Raw genomic sequence first — 16,432 nt, forward strand, 5'->3', positions numbered from 1 at the left:
AAGTCCCAGTGCCGCTTAGCAAACTCCAGACGTTTACGTTTGTGAGTGTTAGTGAGAAAAGGCTTTTTCCTTGCATGCCTCCCAAACAGCTTGTTGGCATGTAGAGAGCAATCTGATGGTTGTTTTGGGGACTTTGTGACCCCAAGATGCCACTCTTTGATGCAATTCTGTGACAGTGAGCTTAGGACTTTTTTTACTTCTCTTACCATCCTCCTCACTGTGCGTTGTGGCAAGATAAACTTGGGACCTCTTCCAGCCTTGTTTGTCACTGTTCCAGTTGTTTTAAACTTCTTAATGATTCCTCTGACTGTAGATACGGGCAAGTTAAGGCGAGTGGCTATTTTCTTGTAGCCATTGCCTGACTTATGAAGGTCGACACACATCTGCCTTACTTGAATGGTGTGTTCTCTTGTCTTTGCCATGTTGACAAATGGGTAAGAGAATTAGGCCTCTGTGTCACGTCATATTTATACCCCAGGGAAACCAGAAGTCATGAATTACTAATTAAAAGTTCCTAGATACCCTGACCAACTTTAGCAACTACAGAAAAATATATATATAAAAAAAAATCAATTAAATTTTTCAGCGGAATTGTTAGGGGTGCCAATAATTGTGGGACACATGATTTCAAGTTTTTTTTTTTTTCTAAATGTGTTTTTTTTTTTTTTTTTACCACCAAAGCACTCAGCATTGTAGTGTATGAATTTTCAAAGGGTAGTGTCGTCCCAAATGGAACACTTAAATGAACAGTTCTCCCAAAAATAAAAGTTCTCATGATTTACACCGATCAGCCACAACATTAAAACCACCTGCCTAATATTGTGTAGGTCCCCTTGTGCCTCAAAAACAGTACCAACCCACATCTCAGAATAGCGTTCTGAGATTATATTCTTCTCAGTGGTTATCTGAGTTATCGTAGACTTTGTCAGTTCAAACCAGTCTGGCCAATCTCTGTTGACCTCTCTCATCAACAAGGCATTTCTGTCCACAGAACTTTTTTTTTTTTGTTTTTGGCACAATTTGGAGATATTATAGAGACTGTTGTGTGTGAAAATCCCAGGAGATCAGCAGTCTGGCACCAACAGTCATCCATGCTATTATCTATATATATATATATATATATATATATATATATATATATATATATATATATATATATATATATATACACATATACACACTGATCAGCCACAACAATAAAACAACCTGCCTAATATTGAGTAGCAATCATCCATGTGATTATCTAATCAGCCAGTCGTGTGGCAGCAGAGCATAAAATCACAGATACGGGTCAAGAGCTACAGTTAATGTTCACATCAACCATCAGAAAGGGGAAACATTTAGATTTCAGTGATTTGGACAGTGGCATGATTGTTGATGTCTGGTTTGTTTATTTCTGTAACTGTTGATCTCCTGGGATTTTTACACACAGCAGTCTCTAGAATTTACTCGCAATGGTGCCAAAAACAAAAAAAACATCCAGTGAGCGGCATTTCTGTAGACAAAAATGCCTTGTTGATGAGAGAGGTCAACAGAGAATGGCCAGACTGGTTCGAACTGACAAAGTCTACTGTAACTCAGATAACCGCTCTGTACAATTGTGGTGAGAAGAATACAATCTCAGAATGTTATTCTGAGATGCCGGTTGGCATTGTTTTATTGGCCCGAGGGGGGGACCTATACAATATTAGGCTAGTGGTTTTAATGTTGTGTCTGATCGGTGTACTCACCCTCCTGGCATTGCAGATGTGTATGTCTTCTGCAGAACACAATTGATGATTTTTAGAATAATATCTCAGCTCTGTAGGTCCATACAATGTAAGGGAATGGGTGCCAAAATTTTGAAGCTCTAAAGTCCACATGAAGGGAGCATAAAAGTAATCCATATGACTCCACTGGTTTAATCCATGTGTTCAGACATGATATGATAGTTGTGGGTGAGAAACAGATCAATATTTAAGTACATTGTTATTATATATTCTCCTCCCTACCCAATTGATGGCGATATGCACAAAGAATGTGAATCACCAAAAACAGAATGAGAAAATATTGAGAAAATACTTAAATATTTATCTGTCTCTCACCCACACCTATCATATCGCTTCAGAAGATATGGATTTAACCAATAGAGTCATCTGGAGTACTTTAATGTTGCCCTTATGTGGATTTAATTTTGGAGCTTCAAACTTTTGGCACCCATTCTCTTCCATTGTATTGCCTTAAAGAGCTGAATATTCTTCTAAAAATCTTTGTATGTGTTCTGCAGATGAATGAAAGTCATACACATCTGGGATGGCCTAAATGTGAGTAAATGATGAGAATTTTCATTTTTGAGTGAACTATTCCAACAGTTTTTTACCGCACGGAAGCATTTGCCGTTTAACGTCTGACGGAAGTGATGTTTCATATGCACGAGATGTGTTGCTGCTAGTTTTAGCACTTTAGCCAAACTCAATTTTAATACGAATATCTCAAATATTGTACATACTAACACAGAGTGAGGTGATGTAAAGCATTCAGCTCATATTTATAAGTTTGGGAAGCCGTGCAAGTTGAGGACATACAGTGTCCAATATCCCACACTCTGTTGATGAAGTTCGCCTTGTAGTATACTTCTTTTTATTGCATTTTCAGTGTAAACTTACTGCTTGCACTACTTGCACCACAGAATGCCATAGAATAGTGCTGAAGTGTGTGATTTGGGAAGTGCGATTTCAGAGCAAATATTTATTTGTGATTTCTGATTTCATTCATACAGTGATGATACTGAACAATATTTGTTCTCTCAGTCAGGTGTAGCAGGGGATCCTGGGATCAGAGGAGGTGATGGGAAAAAGGGAGACATGGGTCCATCAGGGCAACCTGGATCTCGAGGCTTTCCGGGTATAGATGGGCTACCGGGTCAACCAGGAATTCCAGGCTATCCAGGGAAACCTGTGAGTATGATGTTGTTTATTGGCAATGAGTGCATTTGTAAAGAACAGAAAGTATTGTGATGATGGACATGTTCAATTATTATGTGCACCTTCCCTGCTTCAAAAGGACAATATCCTCTTGTAATGTGTTGTTGTAAATAATAATCTATTCTAAAGTGACTTACCTGGTTAAATAAAGGCAAAATACCTAAATAATTCATTCATTCTTTCAATTCACTTTGCAACAGGGAAAGCCACCTTCTGAGGAACATCTTATGAAAATTTGTGCCTATGTGTTGCAAAGTAAGTTTTCTTCAATGTAACCTTTAATGTCTTTTCGTTAAAGTATTTTGTATGGTTCAGTATTATATTAATAATTTTCATAATAATTTCACTGTTGGTTGCATTTAATGAGATTTTTGTTTAAAACAAATACAAAACTTAGATAAAGTAATATTATTAATCAGTTTGCTGATAATTAGGGTTTGGTATTTGTGACTTGGTGTTTTAAATTGGTACAGTAAGGAACTACCCAGAATACCCTAGCAACCACTTAGCAACCTGAAAAAACACTCAACCTTTGTCCGAAACCATGCACTGTCACAGTATGTATTGTATTTGATGAAGGATGCACTTCTCAGCTGGTAAAACAGTACGTTCTTTAGGTATGCATGCAAGTAGTATGAATATATTTCTTACATACTTAAAGGAACATTCCGGGTTCAATACAAGTTCAGCTCAATCGACAGCATTAGTGATTTTGATTACCATAAAAAATAATATTTACTTGCCCTCCTTTTCTTCGAAACAAGCAAAAATCACTTATAATGAGGCACTTGCAATGGAAGTGAATGCGGGCCAATACTCATTTTTTCAAAAGTATAGCCACAAGACATAAACAATATGCGTGTAAACAAGATTTTAGTGTGATAAAATCACTTATCCTTTTCTGTGAAAAGATATAGCCAATTTTAGAACTTCATTGCCATGACGATGTAATGTCAACTTGTGGTCGACCAATAAATCGGCCGATACATTTTCCCGTTTGGCCGATTTTATTCTTGAGGGCACTAAGAACCGCCTGCTTGCATGTGAAACGACTGAGACATGTAAACAACCAGTCACGGTTCGTTTTGTTGTTATGTGCCATGTTACTACAATTATAGTGCAACACAGTTAAACGGTCCACATATCAGAGCCACGACGCATTAAAGTGCTCATCTGTTTTATTCTCCAGTTCCCTGTATCTCTTAACTGTATTGTCTAATGATAAAAAGTCAAACGTCAATAAAACTTGTATTATATACCGTTTGCAAATATGCAGATACCTTGTTTAAACAGATGTAATTCACGAACCTCACAAATCCTGTGTATTCTTCCCGACGAGCGCTCATCTAATGTCTTCCTCTAAAGAGCGTATTCTATCAGCCAGAATCAGAAACTTCAGGATCAAATGTTCCTCTCATTCACAAATACTGACGGTCTGACCTGTGAAAGTCCAAGCAGGCAATCCAGGCCGTTTAAACGGTCAGGAGATTGAGGCTCGCAGTGGATCCGCACAAGCATGTGAGTGCAACTTCAAAGCTGCGTCCGAAACCAGGAAAATGCTGCCTCTGGAGGCTGTATACGGAGTGTTTTTCAAACTGTTGGAGACCAGTTTCCTTAAGAGTTCCATTCATTCAAAACAGTGGTCAATTAAACCATTAACTGATTAGGCAGCAAGTCATCTGCCTCCATTTTCGGATGCAGCCCAAAGCGGCAAAATCGCTTCATGTGTGCTATAAGTAAAGGTCTTATTCACTATGCACTGTATGTACAATTGGTTTAATTCTGTATTTTCTTTTATTTTTGTTGAGAAAATGTGATTGCTAACGTGGACATGCCATCCATGGTTGCTGGTTATTTCCTTCTTTCTTATATAAATATATACATTATATAAATGTAGATATGCTGTAGATATACATTACTACAATTTGACGATTAAACCAAAATCTGAAGAAACTGCTATCTACCATTGAAAATACAATATAATTTTTTTTTTAGTTTTGTGTGAAATTGAGTAAATATAATAATAATAATATTGTTTTTTTTTAATCTATTTTATGTTTATTTACAATATTACACTGTGTGATATTTTGGTATTATATCGGCCTATCGGCCACCCTGCTCTCTGAATATTCCTTTAATCAGTGTGTATTGAAGAACAGGGGCGGCTGTGGCTCAGATGGTAGAGCAGGTCGGCTAACAATCGCAGGGTTGGTGGTTTGAATCTTGGCCCACATGGCTCCACATGCCGAAGTGTCCTTGGGCAAGACACTGAACCCTGAGTTGCTCCCAATGGCAGGCTAGTGCCTTGCATGGCAGCTTTGCCGCCATTGGTGTGTGAATGTGAGTGTGGATGGATGATTGGGACACAGTGTAAAGTGCTTTGGTAACCTCTAAGGTTAATAAAAAAAGCACTATATAAGTGCAGACCATTTACCATATTGACCCGTGGTCCGAATATATGATATGAAGAACAACAACCGTGGAAATAATCTGCTCTGGTTTTGTTAAACAAGCACCATTTTAAGCACAAGGAACAACTATCTTGGTAAATATATCACTTCACGTTTACAAGAGCTGTCTGACTCTTTTTAAATCCAGCATTTTGAATGTGACGTTGCCTCAGCTCCCAAGGGATATATATGGGAACGTAGAGTGTCCAGTTGATCTGCACCTTGGCAAAAAATTCTTATTGTCTTATTATGTGTGCAATTTTACTTGAAGGCAAAATGTAACACTAATACCTTACTTTAAGGATGTTTCGATATTTAACTGGACAACAAGACAAAGATACATAAGATTAGGATTTTTTGTAGGGATGTCCCGATACCACTTTTTCCACTTCCGATCCGATTCCGATATCGGAAATCTCAGTATTGGCCGATCCCGATCCGATACAGTGTTGTTTTTTTACATAATCAGTTTATAATATCTTTACAGTATTGTGTGGAAATAATTGGGTGTACTCTTTAATAGGCTATGTAAAGAAAAACAAACTGTTAACTACACATTATTTCAATATAAATGTATAGCTTAAGAAACACTTTATTATTAACTAGCATACTGGCACTCCCTGAGTTCTGATTACACGCACCTGCATATCATTAGTGGCTAATCAATGACTGCATAAATAAATACCTCTCTCTCTCTCTCTCTCTCTCTCTCACTCACTCACTCACTCACTCACTTTCTCACTCACTTTCTCACTCTGTGCCTGTTCTCATCGATAGTATTTCTGAGACTCCAGAACTTTCTACTATGTCAATCGTGTGTCTTCATTATTGCCTGCATGTATCATAAAATTGTTTTGAGTTATCTCTTTCATCATATCTATACACTGTCTGGATATTACTTACCTGCTGTTTGCCACTCTGCTTAACTGAATTTACTCACAATATTTACATCACTGTTTCAATCCTCTGCTCAATAAACCCTGCTACTGAGTTCATATCTCTGCCTCTCCGTGAGTCTCCCGTGACAGCTTTAACTTTTAAACCCTCACCCTTTTTATTCACAGTTTAATTCGCTTCTTAATTAAATTCTGGTTAAATGCACCTCCATTGCCTTTCTAAGTCCATATTATAAGTGAACCGAACTGCTGAGCATCTACATCTGAGATGTTCGTTTGTAGAGCACAAATATTGTGCACGGGTGAAGGCTATAAATAGCCGTGTGCGTGTGTGTAAAAGCACCATTCACTACCGCGCTGAGGCTGCGCGTGCAAGAACATATATGTTTACTTATTAAACACAGCCTATTGCAATTCACAGAGCTATCCCGTGGCTTCAAGTGGCTTTGAATAAAATGCACTAGTCATATGAACCGCTTTAATGGTGTTTTAACAGTTCTTTTATGTCATTTTTTAAGCTTGACAGTAACGAACATGACTAACACAGAGTATCGGATTTGGGTCGGGCTCGTCGGACCGATACCCGATCCGTCTAAAAACGTCAGTATCGATGCGATACCGATCTAGGTATCGGATCGGGATACCCCTAATTTTTTGTAGTGTAGATTTGTGCATGTTAGTTCTCTGATATATGAAACATGTTTGTATGCACTGCTTGCCTCATGGCCTGTTGGCTGGAAGCATCAAGAGATGTGGGAGCAGTTTCAGTTCTCTGTTAAAGAGGAAGAACAACTATCTGTAACCAGCAGTTAAGCAATATTTGCGATGAGGCAGAATAAGATGTTCTGAATACTGTCACACTCCTTCCAATAAAACAGAACTATTCTGTATGCGTTATACATCTCAAAATAATCTACACTTAGCTTCCTCAATTTATGCTTATTGCGTAAATTTATACTTAACAGCGATACATGTAGCAACTGTAGGCAGATGTTTGTGATGCTAAACACAACCGTACAGATGGTTATAAAATGTGAGCAAAAATTGGGGACTGGATGAGTATTTAAATGTACAACCAGTGTTGCCAGGTCCAAGACATTCTTCCAGCACAAAGTCTATTCAAACCTACCTGCCCAAATTTCTCAGTGTCCAATTATTCTTGTATATCTGTATTTTATTCCTGGATCTTTTTTTTAATTGAGTGATTTTAATTCTTCTGTTTGTCTTTCTCTGTTTTTAATGTTCTGTTGAATAATTTTGAAGCATATGCATTTATAAATTGTTTGAACATATATGTCACAATATGTGATACACTAAAAGAGCCATCTATAAAATTGTATGTTTATAAGCCAAAGCTTTTGCCTTAAGAGCATTTTTCTTTCCCTTCCCCTTTCTCAACACACTGTAGTTTTACACATCCTTATACATACAATAATGGAAACATGTCCTCTCCTGCATTTTCTGATCCCAGGCAAGACCATTACTATATGTGCTTACAGTACTCTTTTCACTTCATTTCACTCCTCTTTTCTCCTCTCCACATTTACCGCTGTTCTGTCACACACACAACCATGCGGGGGCCTTGGTAGCTCAGCGAGAAAAGATGCTGACCACCACACCTGGAGTCGCAATTTCGAATCCAGGGCATGCTGAGTGACTACAGTCAGGCTTCCTAAGCAATCAATTGGCCCGGTTGCTAGGGTGGGTAGAGTCATAACATTTTGTTAACCTCCTCGTGGTCACTGTATTGTGGTTCTCGCTCTCAGTGGGGCACAGCTTATGTGGAGTATAGTTCAGCATTAAAGAGAGAAAGCATCCGTGGTGATGGCTTGAATTCATGGCATCAGATTTTTATTCTTATCCTCATTATATTTAGCAGAGACTTCATATTCTAACCTTTTTCGTAGCTTGTTCTTTATGAGTGATATTTGGGAGAATGGATGCTCAACAGCAGCATTGCTGAATGGTAAAGCTCGAAGGGATAAGGCTAAATTGGCAAGTTCTTCAAAGTCTTTGTCAACTGCAGTGTCTGTGTGCATAGCAACCTCTATCTAGAAGTCCTCGGTTTTGCTGTCTTCTTTATTTTTCCAATCTAGAGAATGAAGGACTCTCCACCATTGCTCAGCATTCACTACATCTCCCTTGAAGAGAAAGAAAAACACTCCTTGGCTTATTTGAAAACAGAACATGGCTCGGTGACAGGAATGTGGGAGCCTCTAGTTGTTTGATGTTATCTGGAAGTTTCTTCTTGATCTCCTAAGATAACTCCTGCATGGAGTCCCTGCACCTGCGTTTCATATCCTATACACCTTGATCACTTATTCCCTTGGATTCAAGCAAAGCAAGATGGAACTGCACCCCAAAGTCTACAGCATCAAGGGGCAAAATATTCTCATTAGAAAGGGCAAACTCCATGATGTCTTGCCAGTTTTGGAATGTCTGTGGCAATCCTATGCAGTCAAGAAGGGACGGGTAAAACTCTAGAAGATCTGCTAAAAGTTTTGCAGGATGGGGTCTCAAGTTGAAAGATTTTATTGAGTCTGTTAAACTCTAGCACAATTGGCTGGAGGAATTTCAGGTAGATACGATTAAGTTTGTCATTGTACAATTTGTACAGCAACTCGTCTTTTGTCAATTGGAAATGCAACTTAAGTTCCTCATACTGTGAAAGGATATAGTTGACACACTCGCTAATCACAAGCCACCTAGTGTCTGACAGTTTCAGAATCTTCAGAGGGCTTTCACCTACATTTGTGGTCTTGTACAGTTCCAAATACTTTTGGAGCCGCTGGGTGGCATTCGAAAACCAACTGTAGGTCTCGAGAAACCATGTACTCTACATTTCTGGGAAGGACACTCACAGCTTTTGATGCACAGAGCTGAAGAGTATGGCACACACACTTTATGTAGACAATATGTGGATTATGATTAAGGGAATTTCATTAGCACTGAATTATATTGTCCACACATTGTGTTACAGCCATCCGTTGCAAGACCGATGCAGACAGTTTGTTGTCATCCAAGAACTTGAACAAAACATTTTCTTTGGTCAGTGAATCATTCTTGCAAAAGTGCTTCTTGCTGTAAAATATGATGACCTTGCATAGTTGTTTCCTGGTTGCGACATCAGTGCGCTCATCTACAATGAGAGAGAAAGGACCACTACATATATCCTCCAGAAGATCTTCCTGAACAACTGTGGCTCAGGTGGTAGAGCGGCTCGGCTGCCAATCACAGGGTTGCATGGGCAAGACACTGAACCCCAAGTTGCTCCTAATGGCAGGCTAGCGCCTTGCATGGCAGCTCTGTGGTCATTGGAGTGTGATTGGGACACAGTGTAAAGTGCTTTAGTAACCTCTAAGGTTAAAAATAAAAGTGCTATATAAGTGCAGACCATTTACCATTTTGTTCGGTGTAAATGAATGCCTTACTTGGAAAAGTCTTCCACAACACATCTTGAGTGATCAACAGTTAAGACGCTTGAGTGGCAAGCAACATGAGCAGCCAGCTACAACTCTGCCTCCTTTACTGCAATATTTGATCTTAGAAAGGAAGTACCTGGATTTGGAACACTTCAAATCCATTCCTTTAACTCCTTTTCCATCTTCCATTCAATGCAATATTTTTTTTCATTTAATATTTGCACCATTTACCTGCCATGTCTTAATGCTGCAGCTGCTAGTTCCTCCACATACAAACACATCTACTGCCAGATTTGCACCAAAAAATTAACAAAGTGGGCATCAACGCACATGTTACTCGCTCTTACAGCGCCAGCGGTCCTTAGGTTGCTAGGTATTCATTCCCAGGTTCATTACACATTAAGAAAGGATACATTTTTCATTGTCTACAAACAAACTTTTTGGTGGCCTTGGTACAGGGGCGGGGCCAGAATTGTGGCACGGGGGGGCAGCCGCCACCCTAAAAATATGTTTTGCCCACCCTACTTGCCACCCCAACATGGACCCCGATTGTGAACTGGATGCCACCCCTGGCAAAAATTCCTGGACATGCCCCTGCCTCGGTACATCATAAAATTAGCCCAAAGAAAACACAACCCGCAACTCTGTCATTTTTCCCACAACTGCATTTAAAGAAATTGAGCTTGAAAGCCACGACCTTGGCAACACTTTGTACAACCAAAGTGATAACTGCAAACTACAATAATGCAAGAACCATATTAACATGAGATTTGATTTATTTTTCCTCCAGTCCTAAATTCAAAATGTATACAGACATGCGCACACTGAATAAGCTGACAACGCTGATATAGGCGTTTACGTGCAAAGCAAAATTGGGATAACAGGTTAAAACCTAGGTGAACCAGGTTTCGCTTAAACCATTTATTACCTTTGCTTTGAAATGAACATATTTTAAGGGCTTATCAAGCGTAAACGTGTAAGGTACGTGTGCATAAACACAGTCACTATTAGCTCAATATTAGGCCATCTTCAATTCATTTATCTAAATGTACCTTCAACAGACCAGCTACCACAGCTCCTGCAGGTGATGGGCCATAGAAGTTGTGAACACTGTGAAACCAAACAAGGGCAACCAGGTGATCCAGGCCCCCCTGGACCAACAGGCCCATCTGGATCTCCAGGGTACCCTGGCAGGGCAGGAGCTCCTGGCTATCCAGGAACACCAGGGAGGAGGGGACCAGAAGGGGTTAAAGGTGAGTCACTGATGACACACCAGCATACCTAAGCAGATTGTGTGGAGTTTTTTTTTACGTTTATTATGCTTAATGCAAATTAACATGAAATCAAAATTGACGCCATTTACTTAATACATGTTGCTGGTCTTGTTTTGCTTGATTTATCATTGCACATTATTACAATGGAAAAAAAGGTTTTGCCTATGTTAACTTTCTTAAAAATAAAATAACTTGCTTCACCCCTAAAACAGTTTCCTTATTACATCACCTAGGCCATACGTGTAAATAATCTTAACCATTGGCCAGATTGTTTTGAGTATGGCAGTTTTTATAAAATCTTGCCAATAATTTTAATGTTGGATGACATTAAATATAGATCTCTACAATTACCACACAACAACTATAGATTTGAAAAAGATGCATTACCATTGAGAAACACAGATATTCTCCACATTAAACAATGAAATATGTCACATTATGTAACTAGATAAGTAAAGTTTGTCAAAACAATGCCTTGTCTGAATGTTTAAACAAATTTTTGCCCAATTCCCACTACTTAGTTGGTCCCCGTGGTGCACAGTTACTTGCCTCAATCCAGGTGGTGGAGGACAAGTCTCAGTTGCCTCCACTTCTGAGGCCGCCAATCTGCACATTTATCACATGGCTCGTTGTGCATAACGCCTCGGAGACTCCGATGTGGAGGCTCATGCTACTCTCCGCGATCTACGCACAACTTATCACATGCCCCATTGAGAGCGAGGACCACTAATCACGACCATGAGGAGGTTACCCCATGTGACTCTACCCTCCCTATTAACTGGGCCAATTTGTTTACTTAGGAGACCTAGCTGGAGTCACTCAGCACACCCTGGATTCGAACTTGCAACTCCAGGTGTGGTAGTCCACATCAATACTCCTTGAGCAACCCAGGCAAAGTTTGTAGTTAGATGTTACAGCAACACTGTGTCTTAACGAGATGCGATGCAACACCGCGACACACGATAAAAGGTATATTTTCCATGTTAAACAGAGTTTTTGTCCTAAATAGCCGCGACATACGACAGGTCATTCTATTTCTGCAACGTCATTCAGGTTAGCACAGTCACCAAATGGGTGTAAATGTATGATTGTTGCAGTATATTAAATTTGCGATCTCACTAGCCGGTTCACAACAACTTGTTTATTGCTGAGGGTGTCATACACCTACCGAATGTTGTGCTTGATGCAATAATTTAGCAAGTTTACAGCTCTCATCCACATTGGAACAGCACTAAAAACTTTTGAAAACGCTCTCCATAAACGCATACTTTAGAAAACAATGACATTATAAAACTGAGTTTTCAAATTTAAACGGATTAGTGTGGACATGGCCATAGTCAGATAAACTGTCAGATAGACTGACAGAGAGAGATAGAGAGCAACTTAAAAAGATCATATGCCTTTTGTGGGTTTGTTTACATTTGAATTTTTGACAGCTGGAGTTTTAATTAATGGGCATTCCGTTTGCCGTTTGAACATCGTTTCAAAGCAAGTCTATGGTATTTTTCAAATTTTTGGCTGCCTACTGCGCGAAAGGTCAAGTCAAGTCAAGTCAAGTGGTTTTTTATTGTCGTTTCAACCATATACAGTTAGTACAGTACACAGAAAAACAAGACAACGTTCCTCCAGGACCATGGTGCTACATAAAAACAACAAAGGACCAACACAGGACCACATGAGACAACACAACAAAATAAAATACCTATATAAAAAAACCTACATATACCTATAGAAAGTGCACGTGCAAACATGTGCAAAAAGTACAGGACAGTACAACAAATTTCTGACACTGAACAGGACAATAGACAGTGCAGCGCCGACCAGTACTCAGTAGTGCAAAAAGATGACAGTTTCTAAAAATGTAAACATAACATACTATGAGATAATGTTCTATGCACATAGCAGTTATTGAGGTAGCAGACAGTTATAAAGTGACAGTAATTAAAGTGCAACTCAGGACACGTGTGTGTCAAACCAGTCTCTGAGTATTGAGGAGTCTGATGGCTTGGGGAAGAAGCTGTTACACAGTCTGGCCGTGAGGGCCCGAATGCTTCGGTACCTCTTGCCAGACGGGAGGAGGGTAAAGAGTTTGTGTGAGGGGTGTGTGGGGTCGTCCACAATGCTGGTTGCTTCTATGGATACAGTGTTTTTTGTAAATGTCTTTGATGGAGGGAAGAGAGACCCCAATGATCTTCTCAGCTGTCCTCACTATCCTCTGCAGGGCTTTGCGGTCCGAAACGGTGCAAGTCCCAAACCAGGCAGTGATGCAGCTGCTCAGGATGCTCTCAATAGTCCCTCTATAGAATGTAGTGAGGATGGGGGTTGGGAGATGTGCTTTCCTCAGCCTTCAAAGAAAGTAGAGACGCTGCTGGGCTTTCTTGGTGATAGAGCTGGTGTTGAGGGACCAGGTGAGGTTCTCCGCCAAGTGAACACCAAGGAATTTGGTGCTTTTGATGATCTCCACAGAGGAGCCGTCGATGTTCAGCGGCGTGTGTTCACCTTGTGCTCTCCTAAAGTCAACAACCATCTCTTTTGTTTTGTCGACATTCAGGGACAGGTTGTTGGCTCTACACCAGTTCGTCAGCCGCTGCACCTCCTCTCTGTATGCTGACTCGTCGTTCTTGCTGATGAGACCCACCACGGTCGTGTCATCAGCGAACTTGATGATGTGATTCGAGCTGTGCATTGCTGCACAGTCGTGAGTCAGCAGAGTGAACAGCAGTGGACTGAGCACACAGCCCTGGGGGCCCCAGTGCTCAGTGTGGTGGTGGTGGAGATGCTGTTCCCGATCCGGACTGACTGAGGTCTCCCAGTCAGGAAGTCCAGGATCCAGTTGCAGAGGGAGGTGTCCAGGCCCAGCAGGTTCAGCTTTCCAATCAGGTGCTGGGGAATGATTGTGTTGAATGCTGAGCTGAAATGAACAGCATTCGAACGTATGAGTCCTTATTGTCTAGGTGGGTGAGGGCCAGATGGAGGGTTGTGGTGATGGCATCGTCCGTTGAACGGTTTGAACGATCACGCAAACTGCAGTGGGTCTAGTGAGGGGGCAGCTGGGTCTTAATCTGCCTCATGACGAGCCTCTCGAAGCACTTCATGATGATGGGTGTAAGTCGCGACGGGACGGTAGTCGTTGAGGCAGGACACTGAAGACTTCTTTGGCATGGGGATGATGGTGGTGGCCTTGAAGCACGTTGGAACGACGGCGCTGCTCAGAGAGATGTTGAAGATGTCGGTAAGAACATCTGCTAGCTGGTCTGCACATCCTCTGAGCACTCTGCCAGGAATGTTGTCTGGTCCAGCAGCCTTCCATGGGTTGACTCTCACGTAGGAGTTTTCCTCACATCTGCCGCTGGTAAGACAAGAGCACCTGGTCGGATTGGGGAGGAGGGGTGGACTTCCCTCGCCATCACGTCGTTCTGCACTTCAAACCGAGCATAGAAGTCGTTCAGCGCATCTGGAAGGGAGGCATCTTTGTCACAGGCAACTGATGTTGTCCTGTAGTTGGTGATGGCCTGGATGCCCTGCCACATGCGCCGCGTGTCACCGCTGTCCTGGAAGTGACTGTGGATTCTCTGGGCGTGTCGGCGCTTTGCCTCTCTGATTGCCCGTGACAGTTTGGCCCTAGCTGTTCTTAGGGCTGCCTTATCGCCTGCTCTGAAGGCGAGTCTCGGGACCTCAGCAGCGTGCGCACCTCCGCAGTCATCCACGGCTTCTGGTTGGAGCATGTGGTGATGGTCTTGGAGAAAGTGACATCATCAATGCACTTGCTGATGTAGCTGGTCACTGATGCTGTGTATTCCTCCAAGTTGGTAGAATCGCCATATGTTGCAGCCTCCTGAACATGTGCCAGTCAGTACACTCAAAACAGTCCTGAAGAGCAGAGATGGCTCCTGCTGGCCAGGTTTTCACCTGCTTCTGAAGCGGTTTTGTGCGTCTGACTAGCGGTCTGTATGCTGGAATTAACATAACAGAGATGTGGTCTGAGTAGCCGAGGTGGGGACGGGGCTCCGCCCGATGCAGCGCCTGGGATGTTTGTGTAAACAAGATCAAGCGTGTTCTCCCTCTCGTTGCAAAGTCCACATACTGATGGAATTTAGGGAGCACCGTCTTGAGATTTGCATGGTTGAAATCTCCGGCGACAATAAACAGTCCGTCGGGGTGAGCGTTCTGCAGTTCAGCTCATAGCCCCATACATTTCACAGAGTGCTTCCTTAGCGTTAAGCTGGGGAATGTAAACTCGGTTATGCAAACAGTGGTGAATTCCGTGGTAGATAAAAAGGTCTGCATCTAACAGTCACAAGCTCCAACAGCGATGAACAGTAACTAGAGACTAGCATAGAGTTCTTGCACCATTCCGTGTTGATGTAAACACACAAGCCACCACCGCGAGTCTTACCGCAGAGAGCTGTATTTCTGTCGGCACGAAACGAGGCGAGCCCGTCTAGCTGAATGGCGGCATCCGAACTCTGTCGCTGAGCCACGTCTCCGTGAAAACAAAGATGCAGCAGTCTCTAAACTCACGCTGCGTAGCCTGCTGGAGTCGGATATAGTCCAGTTTATTGTCCAGGAGCAAACATTTGAGAGCAGGATAGACGGGAGAGCCGGCCGGCTAGGGTTTGTTTTAGCCTAGCATGGACCCCGCCCTCTTTCCGCGCTTCGCTTTCGCACACCGCTTACGACGTCCTCTCCCCCGGCCACCGGCATCAGGCGACGCCGAGGGCTGGAGGCCTGGTCTCCGCAGCAAGCCGAGGACGCGTAGCGCCTCCTGCGGGTCATCATGCAGCTTGGTTTTTGCATGAGTCTTATATTTCAGTAGTGTCTGGCGATGGTAGACACGAACACCGGTTGCTCCGATGTCCATGTGTTGCAAAAGTCGGGCTTTTTTAACAAAAATAGCACCATTGTGGATCCGGAGTGGCCACTGCGTGCTACCGCGCCGCCATCTTGGTGTCCGTCAGTACAAGACTGACGGACCAGTCAGTTAGAAAAGACATAGGACACCAAGTCAGAACAGTCTGAAGCTCTTTACCAAGTTTGGTGGATGTTGCTTAAAAGCTCTAGAAGGTATTAGTGTTTGAAATGTTGGGCTTGGTTTAGGATTTTTAAAAATAACCCTAAACCAAGTTTGTAAAATAATAGTATGTTGACTTTGTCAAGCCAACATAATTAAAATGTTGTCATAGTTCCGGTGAGATTAAAGCTTAGTGCTGTACCGTACATTCACACGAATACTGTTTGTTTTTGTTATAGGTGATACTGGCCCAATGGGTATGAAAGGTGCCAAAGGACAGGGTGACATTGGGTTGCCAGGTCCACCTGGTCCAGCAGGTAACAAAAAAACTAAGATGCCAATATCAGACTGAATTCATGTCTGATAATAAACCATTTAATTTTGTTTTGGGTGTCATTTGTTTTTAATTTGTTCTC

The 16,432-nt window shown here is 41.8% G+C and overlaps 1 protein-coding gene across 1 annotated transcript in view; it reads left to right on the plus strand.

The window, feature by feature from the left end:
• LOC127645101 (collagen alpha-1(XXI) chain-like) overlaps positions 1-16,432 on the plus strand; it is a 51,475-nt gene that overhangs the window by 34,163 nt on the left and 880 nt on the right. The window contains exons 26-29 of the mRNA XM_052128631.1: positions 2,790-2,936; positions 3,164-3,218; positions 10,793-10,984; positions 16,256-16,333. Coding sequence (XP_051984591.1) covers positions 2,790-2,936; positions 3,164-3,218; positions 10,793-10,984; positions 16,256-16,333 — 472 coding nt within the window. The remainder of the gene's footprint in view (positions 1-2,789; positions 2,937-3,163; positions 3,219-10,792; positions 10,985-16,255; positions 16,334-16,432) is intronic.

This window comes from Xyrauchen texanus, chromosome 6 (genome assembly GCF_025860055.1).
Source record: "Xyrauchen texanus isolate HMW12.3.18 chromosome 6, RBS_HiC_50CHRs, whole genome shotgun sequence".
NCBI classification, from domain to species: Eukaryota; Metazoa; Chordata; class Actinopteri; order Cypriniformes; family Catostomidae; genus Xyrauchen; species Xyrauchen texanus.